We start from the raw sequence: 17,720 nt of genomic DNA, 5'->3' as shown, positions 1-17,720 counted from the left end.
TTCATCATGTATAATTTCACCACTTCTGCCAACAGACCGGATGTGGTCTGGCAAGAGCAGATAGAGGCGTCCTGTGAAAAAAAATACTTTTTATTACCAAAAGTGGCATACAAAAAAACAACATAAAATATACAGTATATACAAATGATGATCAAAGAGTGAAAAAAGGCTAAATTCATGAGTAAAATCCATAATCAGTCAGGTGTAAAGATTAAGTTTATATCCCATTAGCCGATTCTTAAAACGCTCCCCAATAGCAAGTTGAGCATTGCATTCAAGCATTCAAGACACCCAGAATTCACTCTACCATTTTATGGTCATGTGACAATGCAGTATTATTTTCATACTGTTTCACATATACTCTTTTCAAAAGTGATGTTTTTTTATGTTAAAATACCTTGTATTCCAGCTAAATGTATGGGCATAGACACATATAAACACACAATCTCTACTTAATATTACATTGATTCCCTCTGACCAAGTGTAAAACACTACGATGGCATCAAAACATTGCCCAAACAATAGCGTGAGTATGGGATGGGACATTCTGGTTGTCTAACTAATCCAGGGGTATTGTTTGGGAAACCTGTTTGGAAACTGTCATTATTATCCCAACTCCTTTGCTAGTGGTGGAGCAAATGAGCTTAGGATGTATTTAACTAGGAAGACTACTTTAAAAATAGTGCTTTATTCAGTCCATACTGCACTGTTAGCAATACGCTAGGATTCCATTCTTAACATATCCCAAGATTTCTCCTAGCGGTCACTTTGGTAACTTAAATCCAGAGAAAGAATGAAAAAACCATGGTTAAAACCACAGTACCACACCCAAACTTTCCAACGTGGGTGAAGGAAATCAAATTCATTTCCTCTGCCAACCCTCACATACTTATCTTTGTCACAGTCCGGGACCTGTTTTTCAATACTGTGGAAACCAACGAGCGCGTCTACAGCTTGATTTAGGTAGAGGAAGCACCTGTCTGTGTATCAGAGCAAAATTCATTGGTTTTGAAAAGTCTTCTTAGTTCCTCACAAGCTCCTCATTGTATCAGCTCAGCCAAAGTGACCTTCACATCTGAAAATTAATGATGTAAAAATGGAGACATTTTTGGGTTTTGACCTTTTTGATCAGACTCTTCATCAACCAATGCTTTTTCTCTTCTCTAATAAACGGTCTTCTGATATTTTAGACACTGAGAATCTTGATCCTCTATTACTGGTGGTAACGGTAGGGCTTTGAACAGGGCTCTGACAGATTGAAGGGTCAGATTTTCGGGAGTCCCATCCATTACGTCTAGGCTTCTCTTCGCTCTTTATTTCTTTTCTAACATTTTTAGCATCTCTTTGGTGCTCTTTCAGAAGCGTCTGTTCCTCTTGGTTGTTGTTGTTGCTGTTGAGGCCATCCGTTGACTCTCCAGACGTGACCATGCACATGTTTGCGCTGACGCTGAAGCGGCGTTTCAGACGAGGAGAGTGATCGAGTGGGATGACCAGGCCGCGCAGCAGGTCACTACAGCTCTTGGACCGTGCCAGTTCCTCCTCCTGCTTCTTCTTCCTCCTTTCGTCTGCTCCGATGGCTCGTATAACATCGCTGTAGTCCTCAACCTTCTCAGACATGAAATCAAAGATGTCGATGACGCCAGAGAGAGGTGGCGGCTTGAAGGCTTTTTTGACTTCTTTTTGTTCCGGTACGTCATCGATGGGCAGCCTGTGGCGTCTCAGCCTCCTTTTCTTCAGAACTTTGTGCGCCTCGACCACCATATGCACATTCCAGCTGAAGAACAGAGACAGCCAGGCAAGACCCAGGCAGATCCATAGCTGCACGAAAAATCTGTATAGAGTTGGGTAATTTATATCTGGGTTCACACCTACAAGAAGAAACAAAGGGAACTTCCTTTATTCAATGTAACAAGTTATTTTTACACCACGTAGAAGCTGTTTTTAATCAGCATAGGTCTATACAGAATCACAATCACAGGAAACAATGCATCATGTTGATGCATCATAAGTTGGTTCACATTTTACAGTGGACAGAATGAAGATGAAGATATTCGCAACATCACTGATTAACAGTGGAGCAAGCAAAATTCGGACGCCACTGGGTTTAAAGAGTAGGTTTACATTACCAAAGACCAAATTTGACGCCTACTCACTGTGTATGGAAAATAGTAAGCAGGGTTATTACAGTCATTATTATATAGAAAGGGTCATTATTATATTAAAGTCAACTAAATCCATTAAAATTGTCCATTTATTTATTTTTCAGTTTTGTTAAGTGAAATAAAATAAAATGCAGATTTCAGCAATATTCTGTCATTCATTTCATTTAGTTTAAATCAATGCACCAAAATAACTAACATTAACTGATATGTCATTATTCCATTTAAATGAAATAATTAATATGGACTATTTAGAAACAACAAAGACCTAATGAAAATGGCACAAGCACACAACAAAATAACTAAAAAAAATTAACATGAAAACAAAATAGAATTCAAAATATTAACAAAAACTATAACATCTCAATGATACTAAAACGAACACTGATACAAAGCATATATTGTAAAGAAATCATGTTTGCCCATTAAATGTTTAGCTGAAATGTTTAGAAACTAATGCAATACTATTAGTGAGGGAGCAAAAGGCAAGTGGTGATGAAAACACTGGTTTTCATGCTTTGCTGTTGAATGTATAAAAATACATTTAGTTATCTTCTTTAGCGGGGTCATGAACTGAGAAATCAAAATTCCCATGATTTTTTACATTTAAGAGGTCACTGTACTATGAAAACATCTTGTAAGTTTCAGACCTCAAAACTTTCTAATTCGTCTAGCTTATATTGAAGCCAATCTGCCACAACGACAGGTTGTACTGTAGAATGTGTCACTCTATGATGTAATAGTGTGGCTAAACCCCGCCTCCGCAGAAGAAGATCAGCGCCTGCTTCTACATCACTTCCTGTTTAGCCCCGCCCACCTATTCATGCATGTTGTGTAAATAACAAGAGGCAAACGCAGGTTTAAGCAAAAAACGAATGATAAAGATGGATCTAAAGACAACAAGTCTGTGTGGTGCTGCGTCAGTAAAAACTTGGTCCTTTGTTCACTTCATTTTACAGCGTATTCGTTCACAAACAAAGCACAATTTGATGCAGGATTTCCAGAAAGATTGAAACTAAAAGATGATGCTGTGCGATTATACAAGTACGATAGTTATGTCGCAACACACAAGTGTCAGTAACTGTTTTCATTACGTGATCACTTGTTTTGTCTGTTTATTTTACAGATTGTTTGATATTAATGGAGTATTTATGCAAACATACACAACTGTTAGCCAATCATAGCAGTGGGTGTTAACTTCCGAGTCCTCAATCCGCCGCGCCTATTCAAACAGATCGTTCTGATGAGAGGGCGTCAAAACAGGACTGAAAAGAGCCTATTACTTCTAAATTCTGATGTATTTTGATGTGAAAATCTTGATAACATTATAAGAGGATACAATAAAAAACAAAGGCAGTTCATTATCCCTTTAATTTGTAATTTTCCATAAGTTTGTGGGCTCCTCACTTTCAACTTTTTTCTGCAATAATGTAAAAATCTATTTGCAATTGTATAGTTACCTGCTACGTAGTCACCAAAACCAACAGTCGTCAAGGTGGTGAAAGAGAAGTACAGGCCTTCTAAGTAAGTCCAGTCCTCAAAGCCCATGAATACAACGGCTGGGAAGATCAAGTGAACCAGGAAACCCCATAAAAGGAATACAACTGTGCAGATGAACTGCACTTTTTTCTGTAGTAAAAGAGAAAACATGAATGGGGATGTTAATGATATTGTTTTTCTTTTTAAAAAGTAAGGGCTCTGATCATGATGTTCTTACCACAGTGAGGCCTCTGTGAAGGAGCACCTGACTCAGGCGCTTTGCCCTGCCGCCAAAAAATGTACCCAATTCACTTATCCAGGTGAGGCAAAGAGGAATGCCACAGAGCCCATACAGGATACAGAATAAACGGCCTCCATTTGTCTTCGGCGCAACATTTCCATAACCTGTAATCATTGAGTAGACGAGTCTGTGTAAAACATCTTTACTCTGCCTAAAGCCAGATCATTGGGTATGGAAGCCTTTTGTTCTCCACAAGAAAAGAAAAAAACTGTAGATAAAAAGTTGCAATTACCTTTCATTTTTATTCTGTTGTAGAAACAAAACCAGAATTTGCGGATGTAATTCAGAGGAAAAAAGTAAGAATTACATAACATTAACTCATAAAATTGCAAGATATAAATTCACAATCATAAAGAAACAAAAGTCTGAGTTTGCTTGCGATTAAAAGTTTATTTCTTGCAATTATGAGGTTTTTTTTTATTCTTTCTCAGAAATGCAAGTATAAAAGGTCTGCACTGTGTGAATAACCTTTTTAATAATAACGCTAATAACCTTGATTTGTTTTATTCTATGGTGGAAACAGTTTTTCTAAATCCAAGTCTTCTACTGATAACAATGCTATGACACTTAAACATTTCAGCTTTGCTCTTTTTACTGTGTAAATCGATATTTTATATTTTGTGAGCTTTTCAGAACCACTGACCATTAAATGTTATTTCAACGTGGAAACAACAACTGACATTTCAGCCACAGTTCAACACTGAAGTTTAGCTGGGTTTCGTGTAATAGAAAGATATTAACTTTAAATATTTATAACTTACAAAAAAGTCAGTCAGTGCAGTGTGTATACCTATGGTAGTGATGACTGTGGCAGCAAAGATAACAGCGTTCTCCCAACTCCAGTTGTTGAATTGGTTTTCTCCTGTTACAGTCACACCTCTTCCAGCCGCCGCAGCCACAACCTGATGTTGAAACAGAAAACTAAATATTAACCATGTTATTTAACAATAAATGCAAATAGGGCTGCACGATTACACTGAATGATGTTTGTTCCACTGTTCGATGCAACTGCACGCCATATTTTTATATGAAAATACACAAGCTGAAAACACTCCAACTGAAAAACCTTTAGTACTTTTCTGTTGTATTAAGCCTCAAATGTCAACTATACATCAGATTGGTTTCTTCTTTGAAATACATAAAAGTAAAAATATGAATGGTATTATAATGTTATACTAAAACTAAAAATAAGCAATGGGAAAAAACCTTAAGATGACTCGTAGAAAGAAAAAACGCAACTTAAGCACGCAGAATAACATAAGTGGGCTTCGAACGATTAATTGCCGCTTTGAACGATTACGAAATTCTGGCATCCACAATAGTAATCGCGATTAGAAATTTTATTAATTGTGCAGCCCTAAATACAAATGTGCATATTTGAATATAAAATGAACTGAGAAGAGAAATAAACAATGTTTGTAAACAAAACAAAGAGGATGAACGAAAAATTACATCTTTGAGAAAGACTTAAAAAAAACTATTTGCCCTAATATAGAAACTGTTTACATCTCAAAATAAATAAATAAATAAATGTGACTTTATTTATTATTTCTCACTTTATATCTGACAAATTAAGACTTACAGGTCACTTTTTTTTTCCTCAAAATTGTAATTTATTTCTTGATTGTGATTGTGTCTTCATCTCATGATTACCCATTTTGTTGTTTTACTCCAAGGCGGAAACAGGCTTCAATACAGAAGTCAAAATAACAGGAAAAGAGGAAGAGTGTTTAGTGTTTGTAGAGATATCAGCAAAATAAACCCTTGTCTTCATGTACATAAGTTAGAGTCGGTAAGGCTGCAGTCAGCCTATCTCTGTAACTGTAAACAGGGCTATTTAAATGCCCAAATCAGCGACTATGCAAACAAACACACCCAACCCAAATTAACTTAGTGGAGGACATCCCGCAGATTCAATCTCCATCTGACTTCATGTACAAGTAAACAACTTTAAATTAATTTTCCACATCTCTTTGATTTTGAACAGAAACACACTTTTTATAACTATCTTCTAGCTTGATCATGTAAAATATCAGTATTCAGCCTACACCACCACAACAATGCTGTTGTCTGAAAACCTGAGGAACAGGCTTTCTTTGCCACATCATGTTACAGGATTCATGACTGACAAATGTTGCAGTACTTATAAAGTACAGTTGTCATGTTAGTAAACCATACACAGCATCAACGAAAACATGCAGAAAACCAATACAAGCTGAAAAAAAAAAAAGATTTCCATACCACTCAAGTGTTAGTTTTAAAAGTTATTATTAGTCAAGATAATTGTAAAACAAGTAGGCTACATGCACTAATGAACAGAGCAAAATGCCACATTACTGTAAGCTATTGTAGATCGTGCATAATTACTGATGTCCTTGATTAAAATAACTATGACTGATTTCATACTTCACATTTTTTCAGATGAGGTGAGTTAAACATATGGTAAATTCTGTTATCTGGTGACAAATTACAAAAGCTCACACTTCTTTGAGTGTATAGTAAACATATGGGGTTAACACAGGAGATAAGATTTCAATACTAATGAGCTATCCAGTTACAACTTTTAATTTAGATGTTGATACAAACCAGATAAAACGTGTATAAGAACTGGTTTATGGATTTACCATTAATTTGAGCTGCCCTACATTCATGTCGAATGAATCGGAATGAGATGTTCAGAATCAATAAGTATAAATTAAACTGTTAACTAGGCTATATTTATTATAAAGCATTTACTTTAAATGCATGCTATATGTGGGTGAAACTTACTAGGTGGAGTTAAACTTGTGTGTGTGTGTGTGTGTGTGTGTGTGCGTATGATTTCTTTTGTCTTGCATTGAAGTCAAATGAAATAAAAAAGTCCTTAGATGAGACCTTTAAGTTCTGAAGGTAACCAATTTTGAAAACAGAACCAAAGCGAAGACAACCGCTTGCTTTGTTTTCATATTCGATGCATAATGCACGTGCGCGCTCTCTCTCGTGGTAATAGTATTCTGACTCCGTCACTTTTATTGCCCACGGGGGGAAAAGTCCACAAACTGGGAACAATCGCGCCTCAGTCTTTTTTAAGGATCGCCAACCTCAAGAGATTTTACACGTTTAGGCAAAAAGTGTTTCAACGCTGTAAAATTACATTAAATTCAGACGAAAACTTCTCAGTCGTCGCTTGTGTCTGAGAAGCACTTCTATTATACTGGCAACAACAATTACCGATACTTAAACACTTGGGAAAAAAACTTGGAAGGACTTTTTCCCAGCCTCTGGAAATGTTTCCTTAAAATCACCAAACTATTTTTCTAAACAACGCTTGAACAATCGAATCATACAGCCTACCTCGATTATCTGGTCCAAATCATCTTTATTTAAGCAGGGATATTTCATTAATAACTCGGCAGTGCGGTTTTTATACTCCTCCAGAGCTGCATTTAAATGCGGCTCCTCGAGGATCTGAAATATCGCGGCTCCGATGGACAAGTAGAAAATGATGATTGAGGTCAGAATAGGTCCTTTATCTGCCATAATACTGAAGTAGATCCTGCTCTGTGCTCAGTTACATCAAAGTAATAACCAATCCTGAAGTCGCCTAAGTTTTTGGTGGTGTTACTTAAACGTAATGATGCGTGTGGAAGGAAGTTGAATTCGGAGCCACGCCTGGCTGTAGGTGTGAACGCGAGGAGTGTCCGCCTTGACAGGCTAAACTGCGTGGCTTTTCTTTGTTTTTTGTTTTTTTTGTTTTGTTTTTTGGTCTTTGATAGATTTTAAGATTCATTTTAGTTTTGAGGAAAGACACATTCAGGGAAACAACAAACTTACAAACATTAGAAAACGAACAAAGAGATCTTTTCACAGAACTTAACTCTTAGTAATTTCTGTATGCACTTTTAAGATGTTTTTAATGAATGTATGAAGTCAGTTTCACTGAGTATACACAGGTGTTCTTGCAGAGTACCAAGGAATGTCACAGAATAACCATTTTAGTTCTCCCAAAGAACCGTCCAGGTGATGTTTCTTGAAATAATATTTTTCTGGACCATTTAAAAATTCTAAAAAACAACAACAACTTTTTCCCGTATGATGAACCCTTTTCTTCATATTCTTCATATAGCCCAACAATAAATGGCAAAAAAATAAAATAAATAATAATAAATTATATATATATGACTGTAACATTTTGTTTTGTTTTCCAATGCCATACTTCTAAGTAAGGGCCCAATTACTTTGGAATTGGTGTATCTAGATTTCAGATTTCATACTGATGTTCTCTACTTCCTATTTACTGAGTATACTATATATAGTAATAGATATCCATCTTGGTTGAGCCACATACTAGACCTGTTTTTAAAAGGAAATGTGAGTCAAGGTTTCTTCTCGTGTGAACGCCGGTCACTTAACACCATTCTTCCTATTTCACACCTGAAGAAAGCAATTAAAATTTAGGGGATTTTTTCATAATATCCTGTGACCTTGAAATAGAAAATGCAAAGGCTTCTGTGAATTGAAAGTCAGATTCCCAAATCCCAAACAGGAACTCATGCTCACAGTGGACTGGAAATCCTCCTCCTTTGTAACGGGATGGGGAAGGGGGGCTCTCCGTGCATGCCTGAGCATTGCCTTTGCAGATGTCAAAATATCTTCCATTTGTTGCATGCTATGTGGCATGTTGTATCTTGCTGCATGTAACTCTAAGCTTACTGCTTAAAAGGCTAGTTCACCCAAAAATAGAAATTGGCATAATTTACTCATGTTTTCTAAACCCTTCCTAAAAGGAGATTTTTTTTGTTGTGGGGGTATATAATAACTGAATTGTCATTCTAGATAAATTAATCATTTTACTTGTCCTCAAACATCAATGCAAAAAAAGAGAAAAAGTTTAGTTCATCTAATTGTTAAACAAGTGTAAACATGTTTGAATTCTTCACTGAGCATTATATTTTTATTAAACATTTTATTAAAGTGTTTGAAACAATATTGTATAGTTGCATTCTAAATGATGCTTCTAAACGGTTACACATTATTAACTGAAAGCCAGCTGGATAACATTACCGTAGTAACTTATTTAAATAAGTTAAAGTACAATTCACAATAATGTACAATATCTTCAACATCAGGCTGTTCTTTTCTTACTGTCGAGCCCTTTTTATTTTTTTGTTGAACATATAATGTCAGTGCATTTAGAGTTAGACGTACATACCACAATAAAAAAATTCCAGTCATTTACAGCCATTGTTAGAAAATATCATTGCTACTTAAAAGACAGTTATAAAAGACATGGTCACTACATGGAAACAAGCAACACATATGATAACAGAACACCAGAATTGATTTCACTCTCATCTGCAATAGGTTTCTTAACACAGGAAAAGTTGGATGTTGAACACAGTGTGTCTCTTTAGTAGTGGTAATGAGGTATTTACAAAGATAGTAAATAAAAAGCACTGGTGCGTCATCGTCTTTACTGAATTTAGTGTAATTTAGAGCCTTTCTCCGTCTGTTGGAGTGCCAAATGTCCCGACCCACTTACGTCATCCAGCGGTTCCTGTTTTACTGTGATGGAAATTTTGGATGGGAGGTGCTCTCCTGGCAAAAAAGTGTCCAAGGAATAAGGTTTGTCCTGTGCCAGCGTGCAGATGGATGCATGGGATGCCAGTAGCATTTTCAGCTGCTCTTTCTCTCGTTGCAGGCAGCTCACCTGCCTCTGCAGCACGACTTGCTCCATGTGCAGGCGCTCAGTCTCCTAAAAACAAATTCACAGCTGGATCCCATTAGCATGTGCTGCTGCTTCTTACGTAACAGTAACAGATTCCTCTGAAGCAGAGTCTACTGCATTCTTAAAACTAAAGGGTGCAAATGAGGTTTTCATAGCAATACCATAGAAGATCCATTTTAGCTTCCCGAAAGGTAAAGTTCATAGTGTAAAGAACATTTTTATGTTCTTAAGAATTTCTGGTCCCAGTGTATATTAATTGGCCTCAACTACTATGCACTACTAACCATAAACCTAATCCTACACTTTGGTGGTTTGGGTAGGTTTAAGAGTGGGTTAAGGTAAGGGATGGGTCAACAGTGTAATTATAAATGTAATTACAGAAATTAATTATAGATGTAATTACATGCAGATATTTTTTCAAATATAAGTACAATGTAAAACCATGTATGTACACAATAAGTGCATTGTACCAAATGATTAATATGATGACCGAATTTCTTTCCACTACAATGCAATGGAGAGTTTCCATTGATGTTAAAGGAAGAGTTCATTAAAAAATGGGTGATGTCAGATTGAGAGTGATTAAAAAAAAAAAAAAATCACAATAATATGCAAGTAAACCATGTGTCTCTTTTTTTTTTTAATTAACATCTGTAGTGAAAAGCTGCATGTTTGTATGAAAAAAATCCATTGAAGTGTTTTACCTGTAAACCATTGCTTCTGGACAAAAAAAAAAAAAAAAAAAAACACATAATAATGCTTCTTCTATTGAAAAAAATTCTATCTTCTGCTGTCCTCTCACATCAATATTCACAAATTTATTTAGTACTGTTTTAACGGTTTTCACTTGCAAACACTTGATCTGTGCATATTTCTCTCCTGATTAAGACGAGATGACTTTTTCAATGTGGAAAGCAATATTACGGATAGAGGAATTTTACACGGAAGCAACGATATAGTAAAAAAAAAAAAAAAATTGTCTTAATGATAGTGTTATGTTCCTGAACTTTCTGTTTCCTTATGTGGTCATCTTCCTTTTCTTGTTTTGTTAACTGATTGATCCCCACCTGTCTCCAGTTCCCTGATTACGTCCTGTGTTCTCAAATACCCTGTCGGTTCAGTTCTTCCTCGTCCGTGATTAACCTAATGTAATGTGAGTTCAGTTGTTGTTGTATCCTGATGTTAATGTGTTGTATACTGTCTGTTATCTCCATCAATGTTCAGTTAACTCCTCTTTTGATTAAGACCCTCCTCGAGCGCTTTATTCCTATGCTAGAGTACACCCAACTGTAACAGAATCAAGGACCAAAACAGTGTAGTTTATTTAGCGGCATTTTTTCTTTCTTTTATTTTTGTTTTCCTCCCTCTCCCGGAATGGCGATTCCAGCAGTCTGACTCCTATGCCTGGAGCAACTGGACTGTACGCTGGAGGACCATACCAGGGACTTTCTAGATCTGGCGTGCCTTACCCACTTCCTCGACCGCTCGCTCTCAGATTTCTACTACACCGGCCTGAGCGAGCAGTGTAAGGCACACCTACCAGCGAACGGTCCCCGAGAGGATTTCGCCACTTTCGTGGAGTGGGTGCTGGAGAAAAATGGATCTTCATGGACCATCTGCACCGCCGAAGAGGAGATCTCCAGCCCCACTCCCAAACCAGAGACCAGCCAGCCGCCATCACGCCGCACGGAGCCATAGCCCACCGCAGCCGCAGTGCCCGAGCCTTTCACCGACTGGGAGCAGGACCTCAAGAGCGTGACTGACCAGGTGTGTGAGCCAGCAACATCGTGCGTCGTGGGAATTTTAGTGGAGAACGAGGGCGTGGAGGAAAGCCCTGCCCACACTTCTACGACTGAGGGTGAGCTGTTTTTGGTATCTGGAAATGATATGGAGCAATTTATGGACCTTATGGACTGGTTTATGGAGGTAATTCCTGAATCCCCTGTTTCTCCGCTGGTTCCGCCCAGCCCTGATGCCCCTGTATACCGTCTCAGTCCCCCACTCCTACCTCCTCCAGTCAGTTCCTATGCTCCATTTCCGCTGGTTCCGCCCAGCCCTGAATTTTCTGTGTCTCCGCTGGTTCCGCCCAGCCCTGAATTTTCTGTGTCTCCACTGTTTCCGCCCAGCCCTGAATTTTCTGTGTCTCCGCTGGTGCTGTCCAGCCCTGAATCTCCTGTATTCCCTCTCAGCCTCCCTCTCCCACCTCCTCCTAGACCAGACAGTTCCTCGATCTCATCTCTGCTTGTGACAGTCAGTCCCACAGCTCACCCTCAGTCTGCGCCATCTGGGAGCAATGGTTCGCCGCAGGACTTCCAGTCTCCAGCTCCACCTTGCCGTGTGGATTCCCTGTCTCTGCCTCCAGCCTCCGAGCCCTGGACTCCTCCTCGGTCCTTTGACCCAGCGGCTCCGCCTTGGCTCTTAGCTCCCTCATCTCCCCCGTGGCCTGGCATCCCACCTGCTCCACCGGGCTCCCTCGTCCCTCCGGCTCCACCTTGGTCAGTTGTCGACCATCCGCCGCTTGAGACTTCATTCCTCTGGCTTCGCCTCGTCACTCCATCCCTCTGGCTCTGTCAGGCTCCTCCTTCCCTATGGTTCCAACTCCATCCTCAGTCGCTCCGGCTCTGCAGTGGTCTTCCAGGGCCCCGCCTCTGCCTTGGTCGCCAGACGCTTCTGCTCCGTCTTGGCCCTCCGGATCATCGGCTTCACACTGGCTCTGCGGCTGCTCTGCTCGATCTTGGGCTCCTCACCCAACAGTGTAGTCTGTCTTTCGGCCCCCTGGTGTCGTCGGCTTCTCCTCCACCATGGCTCCTCCTCCACCATGGCTCCTCCCATCGTTGACTCCACCGTGGATCTCCATCCTGGCTGGTCTCTGGAGCACCATCTGGCTCCTCCTGCTCCGGGCTCCTCCCTGGCTCCTCCCTCCATCCACTCTGCCCTGGTTCCTAGCTCCTTGCACCCTCTTTGCCTGCCCCACGCCCGCCTCCATAACCCCCACTCTCCCTCCGCTGGTATTCCTCTTGCGGTGCGAGGACGCACCGTTCTGGGAGGGGGCAAACTGTTATGTTCATGAACTTGGTTTCCTTATATGGTCATCTTCCTTTCTTGTTTTGTTAACTGATTGATCCCCACCTGTCTCCAGTTCCCTGATTACGTCCTGTGTTCTCAAATACCCTGTCTGTTCAGTTCTTCCTCGTCCGTGATTAACCTAATGTAATGTGAGTTCAGTTGTTGTTGTATCCTGATGTTAATGTGTTGTATATTGTCTGTTATCTCCATCGATGTTCAGTAAATGCCTCTTTTGATTAAGACCCTCCACGAGCGCTTTATTCCTATGCTAGAGTACACCCAACTGTTACAGATAGTTTGTTTCTAACAAACATACAGCATTGAACTTCACAGGATTTTAACTGATGGACTGGAGTGGTGTGGATGACTTTTGGATTGTTGTGATGTTTTTATCAGCTGTTTGGACTCTCATTCTGACGGCACCCATTCACTGCAGAGGAGCCATTGGTGATTAAGTTATGCTAAATTTCTCTAGATCTGTTCCAATGCAGAAACAGACTCGACTACATCTTGGATGGCCTGAAGATGGGTACATTTTGGTGAACTGTTCCTTTAAAGGTTTTTCATGGAATCACTGATGCCAATAAACAACCTTTGTTTTTGAGAGTGTGACTGTCCATTCTTGTTTCTAATTGAAACTATGAAAACATTCATTTATGTGTTAATACCTGGGTGATTCAGTCAATCAGTCTCAAGTTAAAACTGGATAAACAAGAAAAGTGCACCACCCTGAACACAGTATGAAAAAAAAGAATGGCAGTAAAGTCCTAGTATTCACCTCCTGGAGAAGGTCAATAAGTTCTCGTCTGCGGTTGCGGCATTTGGCAGCAGCCATTTTGTTACGTTCTCTTCTCCGTCTTATTTTCTCCTCTTCATCTGGACTGAGCTAATGGTGAAGCAATAGAACAGAGTATTATTTTAAAAACTAGAATAACATATGTCTGTCTTCACTTTATTGATCTGTTGTTACCTTTTAAAGATTAATTCAGTTATAGAGAGAGAAGACTGGGGCTAGTTGTCACACTGGAAAGTGCTGTACACAAATGTGTGTTTTAGATTCTGATTAAATTATGATATTTTTGTGTGAATTCAATATATCAATATCATGTTTTGCTATAGCCTTATAACACTCATTCAGTCAGAGCCCATCTATATAATGTTTTTTTCATTTCAAAAGTTGAACAGGACGAGCATTTTTGGAAAAACTGCAATCATTTATTATTTATTTATGACAATTGTATGTGTTTATTGTATGCATATGTATATACAGAAAATAGTAAGGTGTTGCATTTGAAGTATTTTTACCTGTAGATTTCTTTTGAAGCTTTCTCTCTGATTTTCTGGAGGTTGACTGGTCTGGTGCAGACTCTCACTGGGCATCACTGGCTCGATTGTCCAGCGCAGCTCTCGTCTCGATGGGGCTGCATTGACAGTGGTGATAAAAGGACTTTTGGATATCTGCATTTCGACCTGGCTGAAAAAAGAAAGAAGAAGAAGAAGAAGAAAATATACGGTAAATTTAATTAGATCAAATGCAAAATACCGCGTGCTTGTATTAAAAGGTTAAAACATGCGAATTTATTGACCTATAACATAATTATACTACTCACCTGATGGAATTGGAGATAACGCCTCCAGAGATGCAGTTGCGTTCAGCTGCGTTCATTCCAAATATCTCCTAATTAAATGGTATTTTGCCATGAATTTTCCTGGTTGAGGTGTAGGGTATTAGTCCCGATGTTGAAATTCCAGTTCCACCCATGCACCTCTCAATCAGTGCAGCAACAGGCATTCACTGGCCTAGTATTGCAATCATTTGAATGACGAATGTCTCCTTAAAAGGGCAATTGCGTCAGCGCGCAAGCGTTTGATGGTCGTGGAATTACCTGCCGTGAGTTACGTCACGTGTTTCCACGCACAAGCGGCACTCATCCCTCAGGATAGATACACACCCCAAATAAATACACATGCTCTATCAGTGTCTTATATACTGTTATTAAACTTAGTCAACATTATTTCATAAATTTGCATTTGATTAGTATGTAATGAAGAATAAATAAAACATTATTATTATTAGTTTTAATTTTATTTTATTTATAAAACTTTTCTTTCTGGTTTTACCTGGTCTCTATTTTTTCCAACAGGGTTAAAAAGGGAAATTGTAGAGTAAATATATATGTGTGTGTGTGTGTGTGTGTGTGTGTGTGTGTGTATAATTTCTATTGATATTTTCAGAAAAAAATATGATTATGAGAAACTGTAGAAATTGTATAGACATTTGTCTTTGTTCAAAGCTGATACGCTGTCACATTTCGTAATGTTTTTAAATCATATGCCTTTCTGAAGTGCATTGTTACATGTCTCTTTAAACCATTAGCATGCAGCAGGGCTTGGGTTTATAAGCTCCATATAACAGCCATGCTGGAGTTAATGAGCAAAAGCACAGAGTGTTCTTAGACTAAACACTGAGACCTATGCCTGCATCTGTGAGCTCTTGAGTGTGTTTTGTTTGTGTGTGTGTGTGTGTGTGTGTGTGTGTGTTTATGTGTGTGTTTAGCAGGGAACAGCATGTGCTCGGCCACACTACCGCAGTTGTGTAGGAGTGAATGTCACACAAGAATATTCTCCAAGGCTCAGTATTATCACAGCTCAGATGACATTTTATGGCCTTTCAGAGATTGAAACTACCTTACCTTCAGATTGAGATCCATTTCACCAAAGATTTTTGTGAAAAAGAGCCATGAGAATTACAACATTTTTGTGAACGTGTGTTACATGATTAGTTTATACAGCCGTCCATGTGCTGTTCTGCTTTAAACTGTGTCTTATTTTAATGGACACACCAAAGCATGTTGAGACTAGTCACTGTGCTGTTTATTAAAGACATGCTGATATAATGAAAGAGTGTGTGGGACTAAAGCACGTAGACTCTTATATGTGAAAGGGATCATAATTAACCCACAAAGAGCACGAGAGGCCGGATATGTGAGCAGGCATAAGAGCAGACACAAGGAACAAAAACTCAGGGAATAAGATGAAGAAGTATGGTTGGAGATAATGGAGAAGCAAGATGAAGAGAAAAGGGAAATGTTGCTCTTCATCCGTGCTAAGGCCTGCTTGTAGCTCATTCACTTCTTAGCATGAATAGACTACAACAATTAAACACTTATGAAAAACCTGCATTCAACCTGTCGCTTGGCAACACCACCAGCTCTCAGTTACATAGTAACACTGCAGTCTCTGTCCATATATCTCGGCTGTGTTTCATCAAACATGTGACAAGATGCAGTTGAATACTGCTGTGAATCAAACACTGGTTTTTATTCCATCAAATTAGATCCATGCATTTGCCAGACACGTTTACTCACAGCATACGTTTAATCAAATCATCCAATTCTGAGCTGGGAATCACACTCATGACTTTGGTGGAACTAGCACTGTGTTCTACGGTTTGATAAAACATAATACCAATACACAATCATGGTATCAGTATGGAATTAAACTCGTAAAACACTGCACATTTAGATTCGATTTACTCATAAGTTAACTTGGTGGTTAAAGATTTGGGCTAATAATTTAAAAGTATCCGACTGTGTCTAACTTGATCCTTTAACTGAATTATTGGATTTATTTCTTTATTTGTTTTACCCATTTGAGCATGACACTTGGCTGTCAGTGTAATTCATATATGTCACATTTTGAATAAGAAAGTGTCTGCATTTGTTTAGGTTGAGTTGTGTAAGTGCAGGGAAATGAAGTTAAGTATGTAAAACCTTTACTCGGTTAAACTCAAACTGTATATAGCCAAATTTACTTAAGTGAAAATTATCCACATTTAACTGTACCTATTTAAGTATTTAAAAGTAAATGCACATTTCTTTTCCCGTTGGAAATGAACAGATGAAATAAACATGAATTACCTTTCATGCAATTTGTAAAGCAGTTCATAATGAAACTTTTTTATTATGTGTCCATGACAGAACACTTTTCAAGAACACTTTTCAAACATTCTTTAGACATTTTCTTGTCTTCTTGTCCAGTCACTGTAAATGATTTTTGGGTAGCACTTTATTTTACAGTCCTGTTCCTCATGTACATACTATGTACTTATTATATTAATTACAATAACTATGTAATAACTAGGTACTAACCCTGAACCTACCCCTAAACCTAACCCTACCTAGTGTAGTTACCTTGTATTACCTGAACTTTCTTAGATAAGTACACATGTAAGTACACTTACTGTAAAATAATGTGCAACCGATTTTTGTCAGATGCTGGATTTGAACAGAGACCTTTGTGGTGTTTTTTTTTTTTTGTCTATAACTTGCCATCAGAAGTGGCATTTGAACCCATACTTCCATTCAGAGACCGAAAATCTCATGTCCCGAGAAATTTGAAAGCGCTTGAGTGCAGCACCTGGGACTGCTCTGCAATTCTGCCTTGTTGATCAGTCATATCAGTTGAGTCTGTCTGATGGCAATGCAAATATGTAACATGCAAATTACAGCACTTAATGCATTGAGTGTTGAATTTTTGTCTAATCACTCTAAAATGTTTTTAGGGGGATTTGAACTCACACCTCCATTCGGAGAGACCAGAATCCTCTTTTCCTGAGAAGGTAGCAAGACCTTGAGTCCGGTGCCTTAAAAAACTCTGCCATTGCTTGCTCTGAGTCCAATCAGTGGAGCCTTCGATATGGAATGACAGTCATAGCACTTAATGCATTTACATTCTTTGAGGTTTATTTTCTTGTCTAGTTACTCTAAATTGTCAGTGGTGGGATTTCATCCCAATTCTCAATCCAGAGTCCAGAAACCTCATGTCCTGAAAAGAACCCTCGTGTCTGATGCCTTCGACCACTTGGCCATCCTGAAACCTGATGCAAGTTATTCGATGATCAGCGTGCCCTGTGGTACTGTGTCGCATGCAAATTTAACATTTCTCATACATGACACTCTAAAATCTAACTGTCAAAAGAATCCACAGCTTCATCCACAGACCAGAA

General features: G+C 38.7%; 2 protein-coding genes across 2 annotated transcripts; both read right to left on the bottom strand.

Moving 5' to 3' along the window:
- Positions 1-74: 74 nt before the first annotated feature.
- On the bottom strand, positions 75-7,620 carry kcnk5b (potassium channel, subfamily K, member 5b). The gene is made up of 5 exons (XM_052535701.1): positions 7,273-7,620; positions 4,730-4,841; positions 3,877-4,043; positions 3,620-3,788; positions 75-1,868 (listed from the first exon to the last, which is right to left on the bottom strand). Exons 1-5 carry the CDS (start codon positions 7,456-7,458, stop codon positions 1,141-1,143), a joined length of 1,362 nt encoding a protein of 453 aa, XP_052391661.1. The 5' UTR covers positions 7,459-7,620; the 3' UTR covers positions 75-1,140.
- Positions 7,621-8,977: 1,357 nt separating this feature from the next.
- On the bottom strand, positions 8,978-14,521 carry fosl2l (fos-like antigen 2 like). Its single transcript, XM_052535820.1, has 4 exons — positions 14,323-14,521; positions 14,018-14,186; positions 13,491-13,598; positions 8,978-9,673 (listed from the first exon to the last, which is right to left on the bottom strand). The coding sequence occupies exons 1-4, from the start codon at positions 14,376-14,378 to the stop codon at positions 9,401-9,403; spliced, it is 606 nt and encodes a 201-aa protein (XP_052391780.1). The 5' UTR covers positions 14,379-14,521; the 3' UTR covers positions 8,978-9,400.
- Positions 14,522-17,720: the final 3,199 nt, after the last annotated feature.

This window comes from Carassius gibelio, chromosome A20 (assembly GCF_023724105.1).
Source record: "Carassius gibelio isolate Cgi1373 ecotype wild population from Czech Republic chromosome A20, carGib1.2-hapl.c, whole genome shotgun sequence".
Taxonomy (NCBI): Eukaryota; Metazoa; Chordata; class Actinopteri; order Cypriniformes; family Cyprinidae; genus Carassius; species Carassius gibelio.
Note: the sequence above shows the minus strand (reverse complement) of the source record. Positions and strands in the feature narration are given on the sequence as shown.